Source organism: Aegilops tauschii, chromosome 4 (genome assembly GCF_002575655.3).
Source record: "Aegilops tauschii subsp. strangulata cultivar AL8/78 chromosome 4, Aet v6.0, whole genome shotgun sequence".
NCBI classification, from domain to species: Eukaryota; Viridiplantae; Streptophyta; class Magnoliopsida; order Poales; family Poaceae; genus Aegilops; species Aegilops tauschii.
Genome location: NC_053038.3, coordinates 523909527 through 523923726, shown reverse-complemented (window position 1 = coordinate 523923726; position 14200 = coordinate 523909527). Strand labels below are relative to the sequence as shown.

Sequence of the window (14200 nt, the reverse complement as noted above, 5' to 3'; positions counted from 1 at the left end):
TGCGCTGCCGGAGAGATAGTGGACGGTGGCGAGCAGACCCAGAAGTGCGTCTTGAGATGCAGAGCTTCTACACCCACCCAAACTGCACCCCGCAGGCCACGGATGCAACACGGAGAGACGCCTTGCGAGGGGTTGGCGGGGAATTTGAGGACGTGCTCGTTAGCCGCGACCGTGAGCCAGGGGTGGTCCGTCGTAGATCTGGGAGCGCCGCCGCCTCACCTGCTCGATCTGGAATCCATAGAGGGGGTGGAGAGAAGGTGAGGGGAGGGGGAGATGTTGTGGGCGGCGGCTGAGTAGGAAGACGGGGGTTGTGGCTTCAGGGAGACAGTGGGGGTGGCGGCGCATCGGGAGATGGGCACGCGATGCATCTAGAGAAGAAGAGCAACAGAGAAAAAAGGCGGCCGCATCGGGAGAGCGAAGGAGAGGAAGTGGGTGGTGGTTTCAGACCGTACGACACCTGACGCCCCCGATTTGGATCCGACGGCTCTCGCGCGTGCGCTCGTGATGTCCATTGGGCGCAGCTGCACGATTGAGTATTTGGGAAAAAATAAATAAACTTTACAAAATTACAAGTGAGGCGCAGGGCGTTCTGTCCGACTCGTCTGTCCCTCGAACCAGAGGAGCGACCTGTCTGTCCCTGAACCCTACCAGCGACTCGCCTCCCTCGCCATGGCGGAGCCCTCGCCGCCGCCGCCGCCGTCCAACTCCGGCCTCCGGATCCTCCTCGCCAAGGACCGCGCGCCCACTTCCTCCCCCTCCGCGCCCGCCGCCGTCTCCAGCCACGCCGACCGCGACCGCATCATCGTGAGCCCCCTCTTTCCCCCATCTCGTACACCAGGCGCTTCGGCGCGATGTGCTCCAGGCCGCCAATTCCCCTAAATTCGAATCGTTTGCTTGGTCGCAGGGAGTGTTCCGGACCGCGCTGTCCAGGAACGAGGCCCCCGAAGCTTTCGCCCTCCAGGCAGTTCAGGAAGCGATTAAGCCTCAGGTATGTATGTACTGCACAACCAGATTCGTTGGTAACAGACTAGCAGTTGTGTTCTGCTTCACTGTGTTTGGGAATCCCTGAGCTGTGGTGTTTTAAAAATACACACACACGTAAATTAAGCCGGTTTCTCATCTGATTTGGCAGAAGCAAACGGTGCTGGTGCTAGAGGAGAACCAGACCTTGGAGAATGCTCTTCGAAGGCTGCTGCAGGAACTCGTAGTAAGCTTCTTTAACGCAGAAGAAGGCTACACTAATACCTGTTGCAGAGCGATGTGTACATTTTCAGTTTTCTGACCACATGGCATGTGTGTTGAGCTATCCTAAATAAACTTGATAAACAAATTTCAATTTTATGGGCTACAGCCTCACCGTTGGAACCTAACACAATGGACAAGTTCTCGTCCCGCCTATATACAATCCACTGAATGCTTCTTTATTATGGTTGACGATAACTGACTGCTGATCGTGCTATCCTAGAAGAAAACCTGGATTGCTGATTCTGTTTCATAATTTTACTCTAGTCATCTGCAGTTCAATCGGGTAAAGGAATTATGCAGTATGGAAACTCATTGGATAGCGGGGAAAGTAATTGCCTGATAACACGCCTTCTTGGTCAGTCACAATTCTTTCACCAGTACTGACAAAATATTTTTATTACCCACATCAGTTTCTGAGAGTATGTATTTTATTCTGATAAATCCAACTTCTGCCATATCAGATATCATGCTTTACCTTTGTGAAAGAGGGCATGTTGAGGGTGGCATGGTATTCCAGTTATTGGAAGATCTGACGGATATGTCAACTATCAAAGACTGCAAAGATGTCTTTGGGTATATTGAGAGCAAGCAGGATGTCTTGGGGAAGGTAATTCTGAATTTGCGAATTGCACTCATTTTTTAATGGTTTGTGGTGCCGGTATGATTCACATAATGTATGTTCATGGTTTTGCTAAATGATTTTTTGGGTTATTTCTAGCAAGAGCTATTTGGGCGTGGCAAGTTGGTTATGCTGAGGACTTGCAACCAACTACTTCGAAGACTTTCAAAGGTTAGTCTGGTTATTTGATTCGGTGTAATCTTTAACTAATTTGTTGTAGCTATCATACTACTGATTAAACTGAGACTGCTGGGTGGTTTTATCTACTAGTACCAAACTGAAATTGTTCAATACAAGCTTTGCCAATGATAACTTTACTGTGTAATAAATGTGCTATTGGCCTTATCAGTGAAAAGTTTTCGACCATTACCTTCAGCGAGCTTGTCAAGAGCACTAGTTTTATTTCTTGGAGTTTCATGTGATACAGAGATTGTATTCTCTACTAGCATTCATATTTTCTGTCACTATGAAATTTCAGTCGAATGATGTGGTGTTCTGCGGACGCATTATCATGTTCCTGGCACATTTCTTCCCGTTGTCAGAGCGTTCAGGTTTGCATATTACAGCTTCCCTACTCCAGCTAGTTTGGCTCCTTATTGACAAGGAATTATAACTGTCCTCTGGGTACACTCCTTATTTTTATTCTTCAATTTTTACTTATCAGCTCTCAATATCAAGGGAGTTTTCAACACATCAAATGAAACTAAGTATGAGAAAGATGCCACTGACGGTTAGTACAATTCTCCTGATAAAAGTAACTGCTATATTATTTATATTTTTTAATGTTACTTTGCAAATTTATCCTGTTCTTTCCTATCTTCATGCAAGTGTATTGTCAATGATAGCATTTCCTAATACACCTTTGTATCTCAGGAATTTCTGTTGATTTCAACTTCTACCAGACCCTGTGGAGTCTGCAGGTTGATATATTTTGCTTGTTAATCTCTGGGATTCAAAATCATCATTATGCCACCCTTTAATTTCTCAAGTGAGGTTGGTTCAGTTCTTAACTTTGGGTTTTATTTCCATTCTAGGAGCATTTCAGGAACCCAGCTTTGACTACTACGAATCCAACAAAATGGCAAAAGTTTGCGTCTAATTTAACGGTACACTCTCCTTCATTTTTCCATGACATGCAGCCTTTTACCTTTTCCTGTTCAATGTTTCTGTTCTGAACTTCTGATGATGCTAATAACTAAATTTCAGGTCGTGTTGAGCACATTTGAAGCTCAGCCTCTCAGCGATGCTGACGGAAAACATAATAATCTTGAGCAGGAGGAAGATGCGGCCTTTAATATTAAGTACCTTACTAGCAGTAAATTGATGGGGTTGGAGGTAATTCTTGTTGAGCATCTGACACTAGTTTCTTTGGTGACTGTTCACTGTTGTTGTATAACCGTATAACATTCTTTATATGCAGTTGAAAGACGCAAGTTTTCGACGCCACATCCTTGTCCAATGCCTTATATTTTTCGACTATCTCAAGGTACACATATTTTGAGTTTAGGTTGCAATCTATCATCAGTTTGTGCCTATTGTACATTCTTGTTCAAATTTTCCAAGCATTTAGGGGTTTCCCTTTGTCTGTCCATTCCGTGATAAGCAGCATGTTTCTGTATTCCGAATAGCTGCAAAAGCAAAAAATAGCACTTCTCCCTGTAATAAATCTTCTTAAATTTCGTTGCATCCTAGTTCTGTTTATTTATATGCATATTTCTTGTCCTTTGTCCAAATCAAGTGTATTATGCTGCTATGTGACTGCACATGGGCTACATGTGCCATTACAATAAATGCTTCTTTCTCCGCTTTCTCTCTTCCATGCAAGTTTCATCTGCTTGTGTTCCACACTGGCCAGCTTCTCACTATTTTGAATGACACTGATGAGAAGGAGATACAGTCGCTAACTTTCTCATGTACCTAGCTAAGAGTAACTATGACCATAGCTGATAGAATAGCATTACTGTCACTGATGGTTGCTGCTGTTACTGTGGCTTAATATATGATCCATGCTGTAGAATGCTGACATGCATCTGGCAATAATCGGAAGGAAAGTTATAACTAATATGGACTATCAAGCTTTCTTTGTTGGGTAGTGAAGTATGAACTGGAATATACTTGCAGAATCTTGCAATCATCATAGACAACAGTAGTCTTTTTCCCCGTTGTTTCAGCTCAATTTCTTGTCGTCGATTACCCTGCTACTATCTGTGCTGTCTTGATCACTGACAAAATTATTCTGTTCACCAGGCACCTGGAAAGAGTGACAAAGAAGGTCCATCCGAGAGCATGGTAAGAAACAAATAGACTAACTGTTTATTTTTGACATACAGTTACTACTTATAAGTAATATAACTCACATACCATAGGTATGAACACCTGGGACAATGTAACTAAGTAATTTTCAACATTTTAGTATATTCATATCTCACTACATAATTGTTATCAATATATTGTGACATCAACAGCTATGTGACAAGCGTGGCATTTATTCTCGTGAAATCCTTTATTTTGGGTCTGTCATTCCTGGTATTTGCATGACTCCGCAGTGCAGATATTACACCTATAGGTATACCTATATATTGGTAGAATTAATTGTTATGACCTATTGGTTTATACTTATCACATTGTCCAATTTGGCCTCCAATTATAGGTGAATGCTTACCATAGAGGGTCAAATATAATTATTTTTGTTGAAAGTAAGGTGTTCCATACTGTAGGTTGTGCTAGCATGAAGTCACTGGTAAGTAGTAATTGGGTCAACTATTACCAGTACCAACTGCTAGTCTCCGAGTGCCTGATACAAGTAACCTGGGCCATAGTGGTAGTATAGTAAACCAGGAATTGTGATTGTCTTAGCTATTGGTTTCTTTGTGGGCCTTATTAGACCATCATTGAGTTATGAGTTAATTCTGTGTATAAGATAATCTTATATCCTGCCCCCCTTTATAATCAGAAAGAGGAAATCAAATCCTGTGAAGAGCGTGTCAAGAATCTTCTGGAGATGATTCCACCGAAAGGGAAGGAGTTCCTACAAAGCATCGAGCATATTCTTGAGCGGGAGAAGAACTGGGTATATACTTTGCTGCAGTGTACTAGTCTTATACTTCCGTTGCAGGATTTTCACCACTTCTCATCCCTATGCTTGCATATTGAAAAGGTTTGGTGGAAGAGAGATGGATGTCCAGCATTTGAAAAACAACCTTTTGAAAAGAAGTCAGGGCAAGCTGGAGCCAGAAAACGGTGTGCTACTTGCTTTCTTCAGGCATTTACATGTTTTCTGATTTCTTGTTATTTGTGTTGCTGCTAGCTTGCTTAGTCAAGCAGAACGCGTGTAAGTGTATAACTGTTTGAAAGCAGAAATCATTTTAATATTAACCAACAAAACTGCATGCATCGACCATGTTATTAGTGAGTACTTGTATATTTGGTATACAGTGGCTGTTAGTTCCTTCAGAGTCAGGTGTATGTAACTGGGTGCATTTTAGCGGCAAGCACCTTTTTGTGAACTGTCATGAAGCAAGCATATGTAGTTCTACGTCTAGTTTGTTTCACACTAGCCTGTTCATCATTATTTTCGTCCAGCAATTAAGAATGGCTCGAGAGTTTGGGAATCTATTGCAGTTATTTAGAACTTTTACTTCCCACATGTTGATTAGTTTTTCATTTTTGTCTTGAGCGAAGCTTTGGAATTGACCAGTTTGACTGGCATTCATATCAGATGTCAGTACTTATATATGTTAATTATAATGTAGTTAGACGGGTTATGAAGTCCATGTTGGGCATTATAATGGGCAGAATCCTGTCAAATATGATATTTTTCTACGGTGGAGAATCAAGGAATGGATAATAACATTGATCGTCTCATTGTAGTTTTTGTGTTCTAGATTTGTCTAGGAAAAAGTAACCATTTAACAAGTTTACATATAAAATGCTGCATAAATTATTTGACCTAACACATTTCCTATTTCGTTTCGTAGTATAAATCCTAAATTTAGTAGTCTTATTTTGTGACAAAATGAAGATATAGGGCAACAGTAAATTTTGGCTAGGTCAGTTATAGATTTTAAGCTGTTTTCACTCTTGTAATTTGAGAGCTTATTATGTTTCGCAATACTGGCTAGGCCGGTTATAGAATTTTAAGCTGTTTTCACTCTTGTAATATGAGAGTTTATTATCTTGTGCTCTACTGTTTTCACTGTACTAATTTTAAGCTGTTTTCACTATTCTGTTTTCTTTCATTTTAGTAAGCCAAGGTGGAGATTGGGAAACAAGGAACTTGCTCAACTGTGGAAATGGGCAGAATTAAACCCTGTACGTTTTAAGCTACAACTTTACATTATTATCCTATTTGACTGGGTACTATAACATATAACTGCAAAACTTTTTCAGACTGGTAGAGTATCGAAAAACTTACTTTTTCTTACTGTACAAATTTACTTCTATATAAGAAATATGAGTTTGAGTGGGGACATTTCAGCAGGACAGCGGCCTTGTACAAATTTGCTGCAAGCTACTGCCCTGTTAGTTGAATGGCCTACACAGTATTGATAAATAATCATCCAATTACCTGTATGTGCCTTGAGTTACCTTTTTTTGGCCATACAGTTTTTGAAGTTTCTTCTTGAACACACATCTCATTTGCATTGGAACTGCAGGATGCTTTGACTGATTCTGACCGAGTCCGCATGCCATCAGTTACAGAATATTGGAAACCACTTGCAGAAGATGTAAGCACTTTAGTTTTTCTTCCATTTTTATTTTTCACCTCTGATTCATTCATCCTTTTTTTTTTATGTACAGTAACTTATTAGGATAGTCCTCAAATACTGACTTTTCAATGTAAAATTGCAGATGGACACATCTGCTGGAATTGAGGAGGAGTATCACCACAAAAATAATCGTGTAAGTTCAAATCCCAGCCCCATTATGTTCTTGAGTGCCTGCCACTAGAACTTTCTAGTGAGGAACTTTGCTGGATCCCAATTAGTTAATATGTGCGCTTAAGTCATCCATACCTAAAAATGGAGTTGGTGCAAAGAATTTATTAAATGGGACCCAGCTCTGCATTGAACCAAAACATATTATTCTCCCAAAGAAGTTGTGCTAAAAATGAATTAATAATAATAATCTTTGTGTCTATCATCAGTTCTGCAGATGCCATAGAAATTATCCCTTCTCATATTTGCTGATATGTGTGGGGATTAAGCTGGGAACTGTAGTGTTATCGTGCTTACATGTTTCATTAAAAAAAACACCTGGAATCGGGCACATGTATCCTCAGTTATTAAAATTCAGGTAGCCATGATCTACCTGACACAATGCTGTTATGAACTGTTCTCTGTATAGAACAGGATGTTGTTGATGTAGTTCTGGACTGGTAACGGATCTTGTCCCACACCAAGACAGGGTGGTTCAAATCACATTAGGCAGAAACTTTTATCAGTGGCTCAGTGGAGTGCTCATGAAACGATGTCCTCATTTCATGGACACTGATTTCAAGAGTGTTATTTTTGGGTTTGCATATATGACCTGATGCCAGAAACATCATTGTAATTTTCTTTTGATATATTTAGTGGCCTCAAAAGCAGCTTTTTTAAAAACAGGTTTATTGCTGGAAAGGTTTACGGTTTCAAGCCAGACAAGATTTGGAAGGATTTTCTCGAGTATGTATTATGCTGTTGCTATTACAGTCTCTTTTACTTGTATTTATTACTATTATTATTGGCATTCATGCACATGTTCCTTAATGAAGAACTTTTATTTGAAATTTCAAAGAAAAATGTGGAAATAAATATTTGTATTTGCGAAAAATAGTGTGCTAGCAAACATTTGTGCAAAAACAGTATGCATGTTTATGTGCTCTACAAGAGAACCATATTGGTACAATTCATTGCTATATGTTAGTTTGCATTTTTTTTTTGCTAGTTTGCATGCTTTCTCACAAAAATAAAATGAATGGAAATACCATTTTAAACCTCCATGAGCATGTGAGCACAAAGTCCATGTCTAATTTGCCATGTTTTATCATCAGCTAACTAATGCTTACCGCCTTATTTCAGTTTTGTGACTACGGGATCGAAGGGGTTGTACCTCCCGAGCTCCTGCCACCCGACGTCCGCGCCAAATTCAATTCAAAGCCCAGCGAGAAGGCCAAACGGCCTAAACGGGAAGACGCAAGAGGCACGTCAGCCCACCCCAAGGAGCCACAGGTACCTAGGGCATCATCTGGCGCATATCTGGGCTATCATAACCCGTAATATGCATCTTACGCCTTGGCTGCGTGAAGGTTGCCGCGGCCACGCCCGAGACGGACGGCGGCGGCAGCGGGGGCGACCAGGAGGAAGGCGCGGTGCCGATGGACTCGGACAATGGCGCGGGGGAGGACGGCCAGAAGCGGAGCCCTGGTGAGGTCTCCGGGCCCGAGTCAGGGCAGTGCGAGGCCGAAGATGACGGTGAAGATAACACGAAAAGCGCGCATAGTAGAGATCGTCGGTAGGGGTGACAAACAGGCATAGAAGGATTTGCTCCCAAGGAGATGATGATGTTGTATCATGCTTCCAACTTTTTGATTCAGTTTGCCGCTTCTCGGTCGGGGCGCCATCTAAGTAAGCTGGGACATTAATTAATCATCAGAGAGTTTTGTGGCTTACCTAATTATTACACTAGTCGACACTATGTGTTTAGCCTGACATGTACGTACAAGATATAGCAACTAAGTAGCAAAGCTCCATGTGTGTAATGTTTTGCCCATTTCTATTTTACAGTTTGTTTTCACAAGAGGTCATTTCATTTGATTTGAGGGCATTTTTCTACAGCCATAGAAAATCCATACCGAGAGCTGCTGCCGATGCCAGCACTAGATTTGTATATTCAGGAAATTGGCGATATCGGATTGCGAATTCCGAAACCTTGAAATATTCTGGCGCAATTCTGGATGGCAACCCGGGCTCTGGGTTCGAATCCTCGTCTGCTCTGTTTGATGACAAGCCATTTGACAGAAATCATTTTTCTTGGAAGGTGCCATTGAAAAGTGGTATCCAGAGTGGTTGGTTGCCGGCGCTACATTTATTCAGGGAACTCGTGAATTGCGATGATGAAATTCGAAAACTCGGAACTGTTTTCGGGCGTTCCGTTCGAATGCTCGCTCATCCGCAACCACCCCACCCCGTTTGGTATAAATAAATGGCGCCCTTAATAAAGCAAAGCCGTCCTGTAACGTGTTAGGATTTAATTAGTAGGTTAAATAAAGGGATAATCCTCTCAATGGAATATGACAACAGTTGAATCATTTGCTCTCGCTCTTGTTTCGTTTACATTCACATTCAATATAACGGATGCTGATAGTAGCTAGGTTCCAATTAATTAGATTCACTGCCCCCGGTCAACCACCCGGCGAGCACCACGTCTCATCTGGACCGCCCGTTGGACACCGTGGACGGCTGCCCCTGCCCTTGGGGCCGAAGGAAGCTTGGCTTGGACGACACAACAAGTGAGAGTGAGAGGAGCTATATATGCAGAGCCCAGCTCGGGTCTCTTTCTTTCTTTATCTCCCTCTGTGTCCAGTTACAGTAGTAGAAGAGGAACCGAGGAAGGGGGCTTCTCTCTCTTTCGTCACTCACTCCACTGTCGACAGCTGCTTCTCTTCTTCTTCTTACTGGAGTGCTTCCGCCTGCCGGGGAGGGGAACAATGGCGCTCACCCCCTCCTCCGCCGCCATGGCTCGTCCTCGCGTCCATCCCCTTTGACTGACTTGTAAGTCTCTCTCTCTCTCTCTTTCTCTCGATCTCTGCACTTTCTGTCCGCTTCTAGCTAGGGAGATAATGATGATTTAGCGTCTCTCTCCTGGTGTAGTAGTAGTAGCAGCAGTAGCAGTAGCAGGAGTTGCAACTTTAATTTGAAATGACTTGAACCATCTCATATTCTATCTATTAGATTCCCACCCGTTTCCGGTAGCTCGATTAGTACTAAAAAACAAATTCCTTGCCCTCCACAGTTTTCTTTTCCTTTTGTTTGCACAGCAACACTTAGGGGGGCACTAGTAATTCCCTCTTCTTGTCCTCCACGGTTTATGTATGTATGTATGTATGTATGTATGTATGTATGGCTCTCCAGTTTTTGCCCGCAGTAGGTAGTTACATTCGTCGTGGGTAAAAAAAAAAAAGAGGTCCAGAATTGAAGACCCCCTCTGTTCTGTTTGAAAACAAACAAACAAAGCGGGTTACTAGTATTATACTCCCTCCGTCCCGAAATAGATGACTCAATTTTATACTAACTTTAGTATAAAGTTGGGTCATCTATTTTGGAACCGAGGGAGTAATAGGTAGCACTGGAAGCCGGTAAAGCGAGGCGGGTTAAGCATTTGAAATGCTTTCCTTCCTTCCTTTGATATGCTTTACAGTCGAGTGTCATGTTTGTTAACCTCCCATTTGAATAGCAGCAATGCTTTAGAGTAGGAGTATTTTTTCCTTTGCCTCGGCATCGCTCACTGAATCCAACACAAGACGGGAAGGGACGGGACGGGACGGGCCTCGGTCCCTGCGAAATCACCCCTACCCTACCTCTATCTACTCTGCTCACACCTACCTGCCTGCGCCATGGAGCTACCCATCATCCTTTACTTTGGGGCGGGTGCGCGGAGATTCGGGACGTTCGGGGCTCACGGGGACATGCATGGATGATCCCTAGCCACGCCGTGAGGGCACGCACTCGCTCGTGTCACATCGTTGCCGGCCGGCCGGCCGGCGTAGGACCCCCCCGAGCGCGCGCAGCACAGGCACAGCCTCGTGTCGTGTACGCCGCGCGTCCCCCAGGAGTGGAGCGGAGTGGAGTGCGCCCACAAGTCCACCATGCACTAGTGCTGCGTCACGTCGCGTCGCGCTCGCCCTAGCCTGGTTGTCTACTCCGCTACACTGTTCCAGCGGCGTGCCATGCCAATATGCCATGGCCACGCCCACTTCTCTCCATGCTCCTCTCCCGTTTTATACTGCTGCACTGTACTGCACTGTACTCTACTGTATGTACTCCGCTTGCTTGCTTGCTCATTTCGTCACGCCATGGCTTACGCTTACAGTACTGACTGCTGTGTGTTTGTTTCTGCTGGCTGACTGACAGGGACGGGACTAACGCTGCGCTGCAGAAGGCTGGGTGTTCACGGGGCACCAGCGGCGTGCGGCGTGCGGTCCTCGTTGGCTTGTGGCAGGGGCCTTCCCAACCCAAGCGCAACGCCCCAGCCAACCCTGCTTCTTCGCCGGGCCAGCCGCCGGCCGTGCCAGGCGACGCGACGCGACACGACGAGGCAGTCAGTCAGTCAGCGGCAGCGGCAGCTACGTCTACTGTGGTATCTACTCTAGGAGGCAGCAGGCCGGCCCCTCGGAGAGAGAGATCACAAGACGCACCACGGGGCAAGGGCAGCAGGAGGAGGCTGGCTTGGCTTGGCTTGGCATGGAGAAGGTGATGCTGCATCAGCAGGAGCAGGAGGCTCGGGCGCCGGCGCCCACGTGCCCGCCGTGGCTCCAGGCGGCCATCGCAGGTGATGTGATGATCCATCTCCTCTCCTCTCCTCAACACGTAGTAGGCGTGCCAGCCACTGTTTCTTCTTCACGAGCGTGCGTAGGCTGATCGTGATCGATCGCTGCTGTGCGTGCGTGCACTGGAGCACACCCGTGGGCGGCTTCATTTCATTTCGTGGCAGCACAGTACAGTTATGCGTTCGTACCGGCGGGCGGCATGCCCGGCCGGCGTACGTACATGCTGATGGATAAATGCGTGCCATCGCTCGCCTCGCTGCAGTGAGAGTGGGGATTGATTATTGTGCGTGCTGGAGTAAAGTATAGCACAGTTGGGTTCGGTCTGGAGGTCAGAAGAGAGATCGCGCTAGGTAGATTCTCATCTCCCTCCTCTCACAGGGTACTCTTGTTCCTGCCTGCCTGTCCCATGCCGCCGATCTATGACGCACAGTGGTACTACCACCTAGTAGTACGTACCACAGTAGTGATGAGGGAGAGATCTCACGCTCACGGGTGTCCTGTGATACGCATTAATGCCTGCCGCGCTCAGAGGATTCTCTCCTCTTCTCTTCTCACCTACGGCCACGGACACGGAGTAGGATCACTGTGGCGGGCAGCGAGTGATGCCAGTGCTCGTCCCTCCGCTGGGTACAAGAGAAGAGAGGTTCATGGCCCCGCCGTGCCATGCGTGCCTTGGCTCGGCCGCCGACGGCACGGGACTACATTGTCACAATGAGATCATGACCTGTGCGACTGTGCAAGTACGCACCACCCGTGCCAAACTACGTACTGTAGGCGAGAAGGAGGCCAAGCTACGATGACGCGCGTCTCTGTATTTTTTCCTTTGGTTTGTTCACTAGCTCCTCGTCCAGGAATCCAATCCTCTGCCTCTGGCCGAGGGTTGGATTCTTCCTCGCTTTCGCCACCTTCTCCGGATTTCGAAATTTGAACTCCACGCCCACCTCAAAACCATGCATGCATGCATGCATACGCTAGAAAAGAATATCTAGTGGTACGTCTGTACGTGACCAAGTTGGCAAACCCATCATTCCGGGTCAACCCTTTCGCCGGCAGGCCGCCCGCCCGCCCGCAGCGAAAAATCCAACACAACACACGGCGGCCAGCAGACGAGCAGTCATGTCACGGGCCGGCACTGTCACTTCACACCTCACACTTTTCTTTTCTTTTCTTTTGTTTTTACCCCAGCAGCGTGGTAACAATCTATCCCAGTGAATTACCCAGCTCTCAGTTAGCCCTACTATAGCCGTTAAGGGCAACGAAACCAGATTAATTAATCTCAAATAATTTTTAGTTCTGCATGCATGCATTTTTACTCTAATGTGGAAAACTGTACGTGTGTGTCTCTGCAGACATCGAGCAGCGCGTGCGCGCGTTGGCGGCCGGCGTGCCGGACGACGACGCGGCGGCGGCGGCCGCGGACCACTCCTTCGCCGAGCGCGCCGAGAACTACTACCGCCGCCGCCCGCAGCTGCTCGCGCTCCTCACCGACCTCCACCACCGCTACCTCTACCTCGCCGACCGCTACGCCCAGTCCCTCCTCGCCAACGCCAAGTCCCACTCCCACCACCTCAGCTCCGACTGCTCCTCCGACGTCGACGACCGCTCCTCCGACGCCGGCAGCTCCCTCTCCTACCAGCCCCACTCCGGCATCGCCGATGACCACCACCCCGCTGCTCCGGCGCTCGCGTTCCCGGCCTCGGCGGACGGCGAGCTGGTGGTGGCGGAGCTGGTGATGGCGTGGGTGGACCGGGACGTGCTGGCGGACGAGGCGGACCGCCGGAGGGCCGAGTCGGCGCGCAAGATCGACCTGCAGGGGAGCCTGCTGGAGGTGCTCGAGTCGGAGCGCCTGGTCCTGCTGGGCGAGAACGCGCGCCTGGCCTTCCGCGCCTCCGCCGCCGAGGAGGAGGCCGCGGCCGCCGCCGCCGAGCTCGGCTACACGCGCCGCCGCGCGGCCGACATGGCCCGGCTGGCCGTGAAGCTGCGGGACGACCACCGGGCGTGCATGCTGGGGCGCAAGGTCGAGGCGCTGCAGGCGCAGGTGTACGGGCTGGAGCTCCGCAACCGCGAGTGCTTCGAGGCCATGGCCGCCTGGGAGGCCGAGCGCAAGGCCGGCGTCGCCGAGATCGAACGCCTCCGCGCCGAGAACCGCCGCCTCGCCGCGGAGGCCGCCCAGGCTGCGGCTGCATCGAGGAGGAAGCGTGGGGGCGGCAAGGGTGGCGGGAACGGGTGGTGGTGGCTGGCGAGGGTGCGGCTGGCGGCGGAGTGGACGCCGTGCGCGCCGTCGTCGGTGACGGTGAGGAAGGTCGGCGAGCAGATGAAGGGCGGCAAGTACAACGGCGGCTGCTTCTGCCTGTAGGCAGGCAGCGGCGGCGTCGTGACACCGGCGACGACGGCGAGGGTCTCTGCTTTTGGTGCATCTTTTTGGTTTGCCCCCTTGGATGGCAGTATTACTGTGGGGAGGATCGGCGAAGAGATATGGTTTAGGCTGGGGTTATTATGAGGCAATGAAGGGTGTAAGATGATAATTAAGTAGCTGTTCTTGGACTGGTTTACTCCACCACTCTCACTGGCACTCATGGAGCTGTGATGCTGTCGGTGGAGATGGAGATGGGCAAAGCAGTACTATTATGAGAGACATGTACGTAGTAAGGAGTAGTATTAAGCAGTAATGCCCAATGAGACGCAAAGTTGTTACTTTAAGCTGCTAGCTCGCACATGAGTTGGTGTCTGTTTACCTCCAACTTTTCAATCGGTTTCGAGTAGCGACGCTTACAAACTGTTCGAATTCCTGCTATCCACAGCACTAAATT

At 47.4% G+C, this 14200-nt stretch overlaps 2 protein-coding genes across 2 annotated transcripts; both read left to right on the top strand.

The window, feature by feature from the left end:
- The first annotated feature begins 582 nt into the window (after nucleotides 1-582).
- Nucleotides 583-8638, top strand: LOC109787591 (THO complex subunit 1). Its single transcript, XM_020346131.4, has 21 exons — nucleotides 583-804; nucleotides 905-988; nucleotides 1133-1207; nucleotides 1510-1600; nucleotides 1707-1852; nucleotides 1964-2035; nucleotides 2343-2415; nucleotides 2529-2594; nucleotides 2738-2784; nucleotides 2899-2970; nucleotides 3071-3199; nucleotides 3285-3350; nucleotides 4112-4153; nucleotides 4818-4934; nucleotides 5022-5104; nucleotides 6109-6175; nucleotides 6520-6591; nucleotides 6716-6766; nucleotides 7468-7527; nucleotides 7924-8073; nucleotides 8151-8638. The coding sequence occupies exons 1-21, from the start codon at nucleotides 670-672 to the stop codon at nucleotides 8358-8360; spliced, it is 1908 nt and encodes a 635-aa protein (XP_020201720.1). The 5' UTR covers nucleotides 583-669; the 3' UTR covers nucleotides 8361-8638.
- A 756-nt stretch (nucleotides 8639-9394) lies between these two features.
- Nucleotides 9395-14090, top strand: LOC109787590 (kinase-interacting family protein). Its single transcript, XM_020346130.3, has 3 exons — nucleotides 9395-9615; nucleotides 10975-11392; nucleotides 12740-14090. The coding sequence occupies exons 2-3, from the start codon at nucleotides 11305-11307 to the stop codon at nucleotides 13744-13746; spliced, it is 1095 nt and encodes a 364-aa protein (XP_020201719.1). The 5' UTR covers nucleotides 9395-9615; nucleotides 10975-11304; the 3' UTR covers nucleotides 13747-14090.
- Nucleotides 14091-14200: the final 110 nt, after the last annotated feature.

Bases quoted from the DNA above. Each gene is read 5' to 3' on its own strand.
- LOC109787590 (XM_020346130.3), top strand. From the start codon at position 11,305: ATGGAGAAGGTGATGCTGCATCAGCAGGAGCAGGAGGCTCGGGCGCCG. The intron at 11,393-12,739 runs GTGATGTGATGA...GTGTCTCTGCAG, and splicing joins GCTCCAGGCGGCCATCGCAG to ACATCGAGCAGCGCGTGCGC.
- LOC109787591 (XM_020346131.4), top strand. From the start codon at position 670: ATGGCGGAGCCCTCGCCGCCGCCGCCGCCGTCCAACTCCGGCCTCCGG. The intron at 2,036-2,342 runs GTTAGTCTGGTT...ATGAAATTTCAG, and splicing joins TACTTCGAAGACTTTCAAAG to TCGAATGATGTGGTGTTCTG. The intron at 3,351-4,111 runs GTACACATATTT...TCTGTTCACCAG, and splicing joins TATTTTTCGACTATCTCAAG to GCACCTGGAAAGAGTGACAA.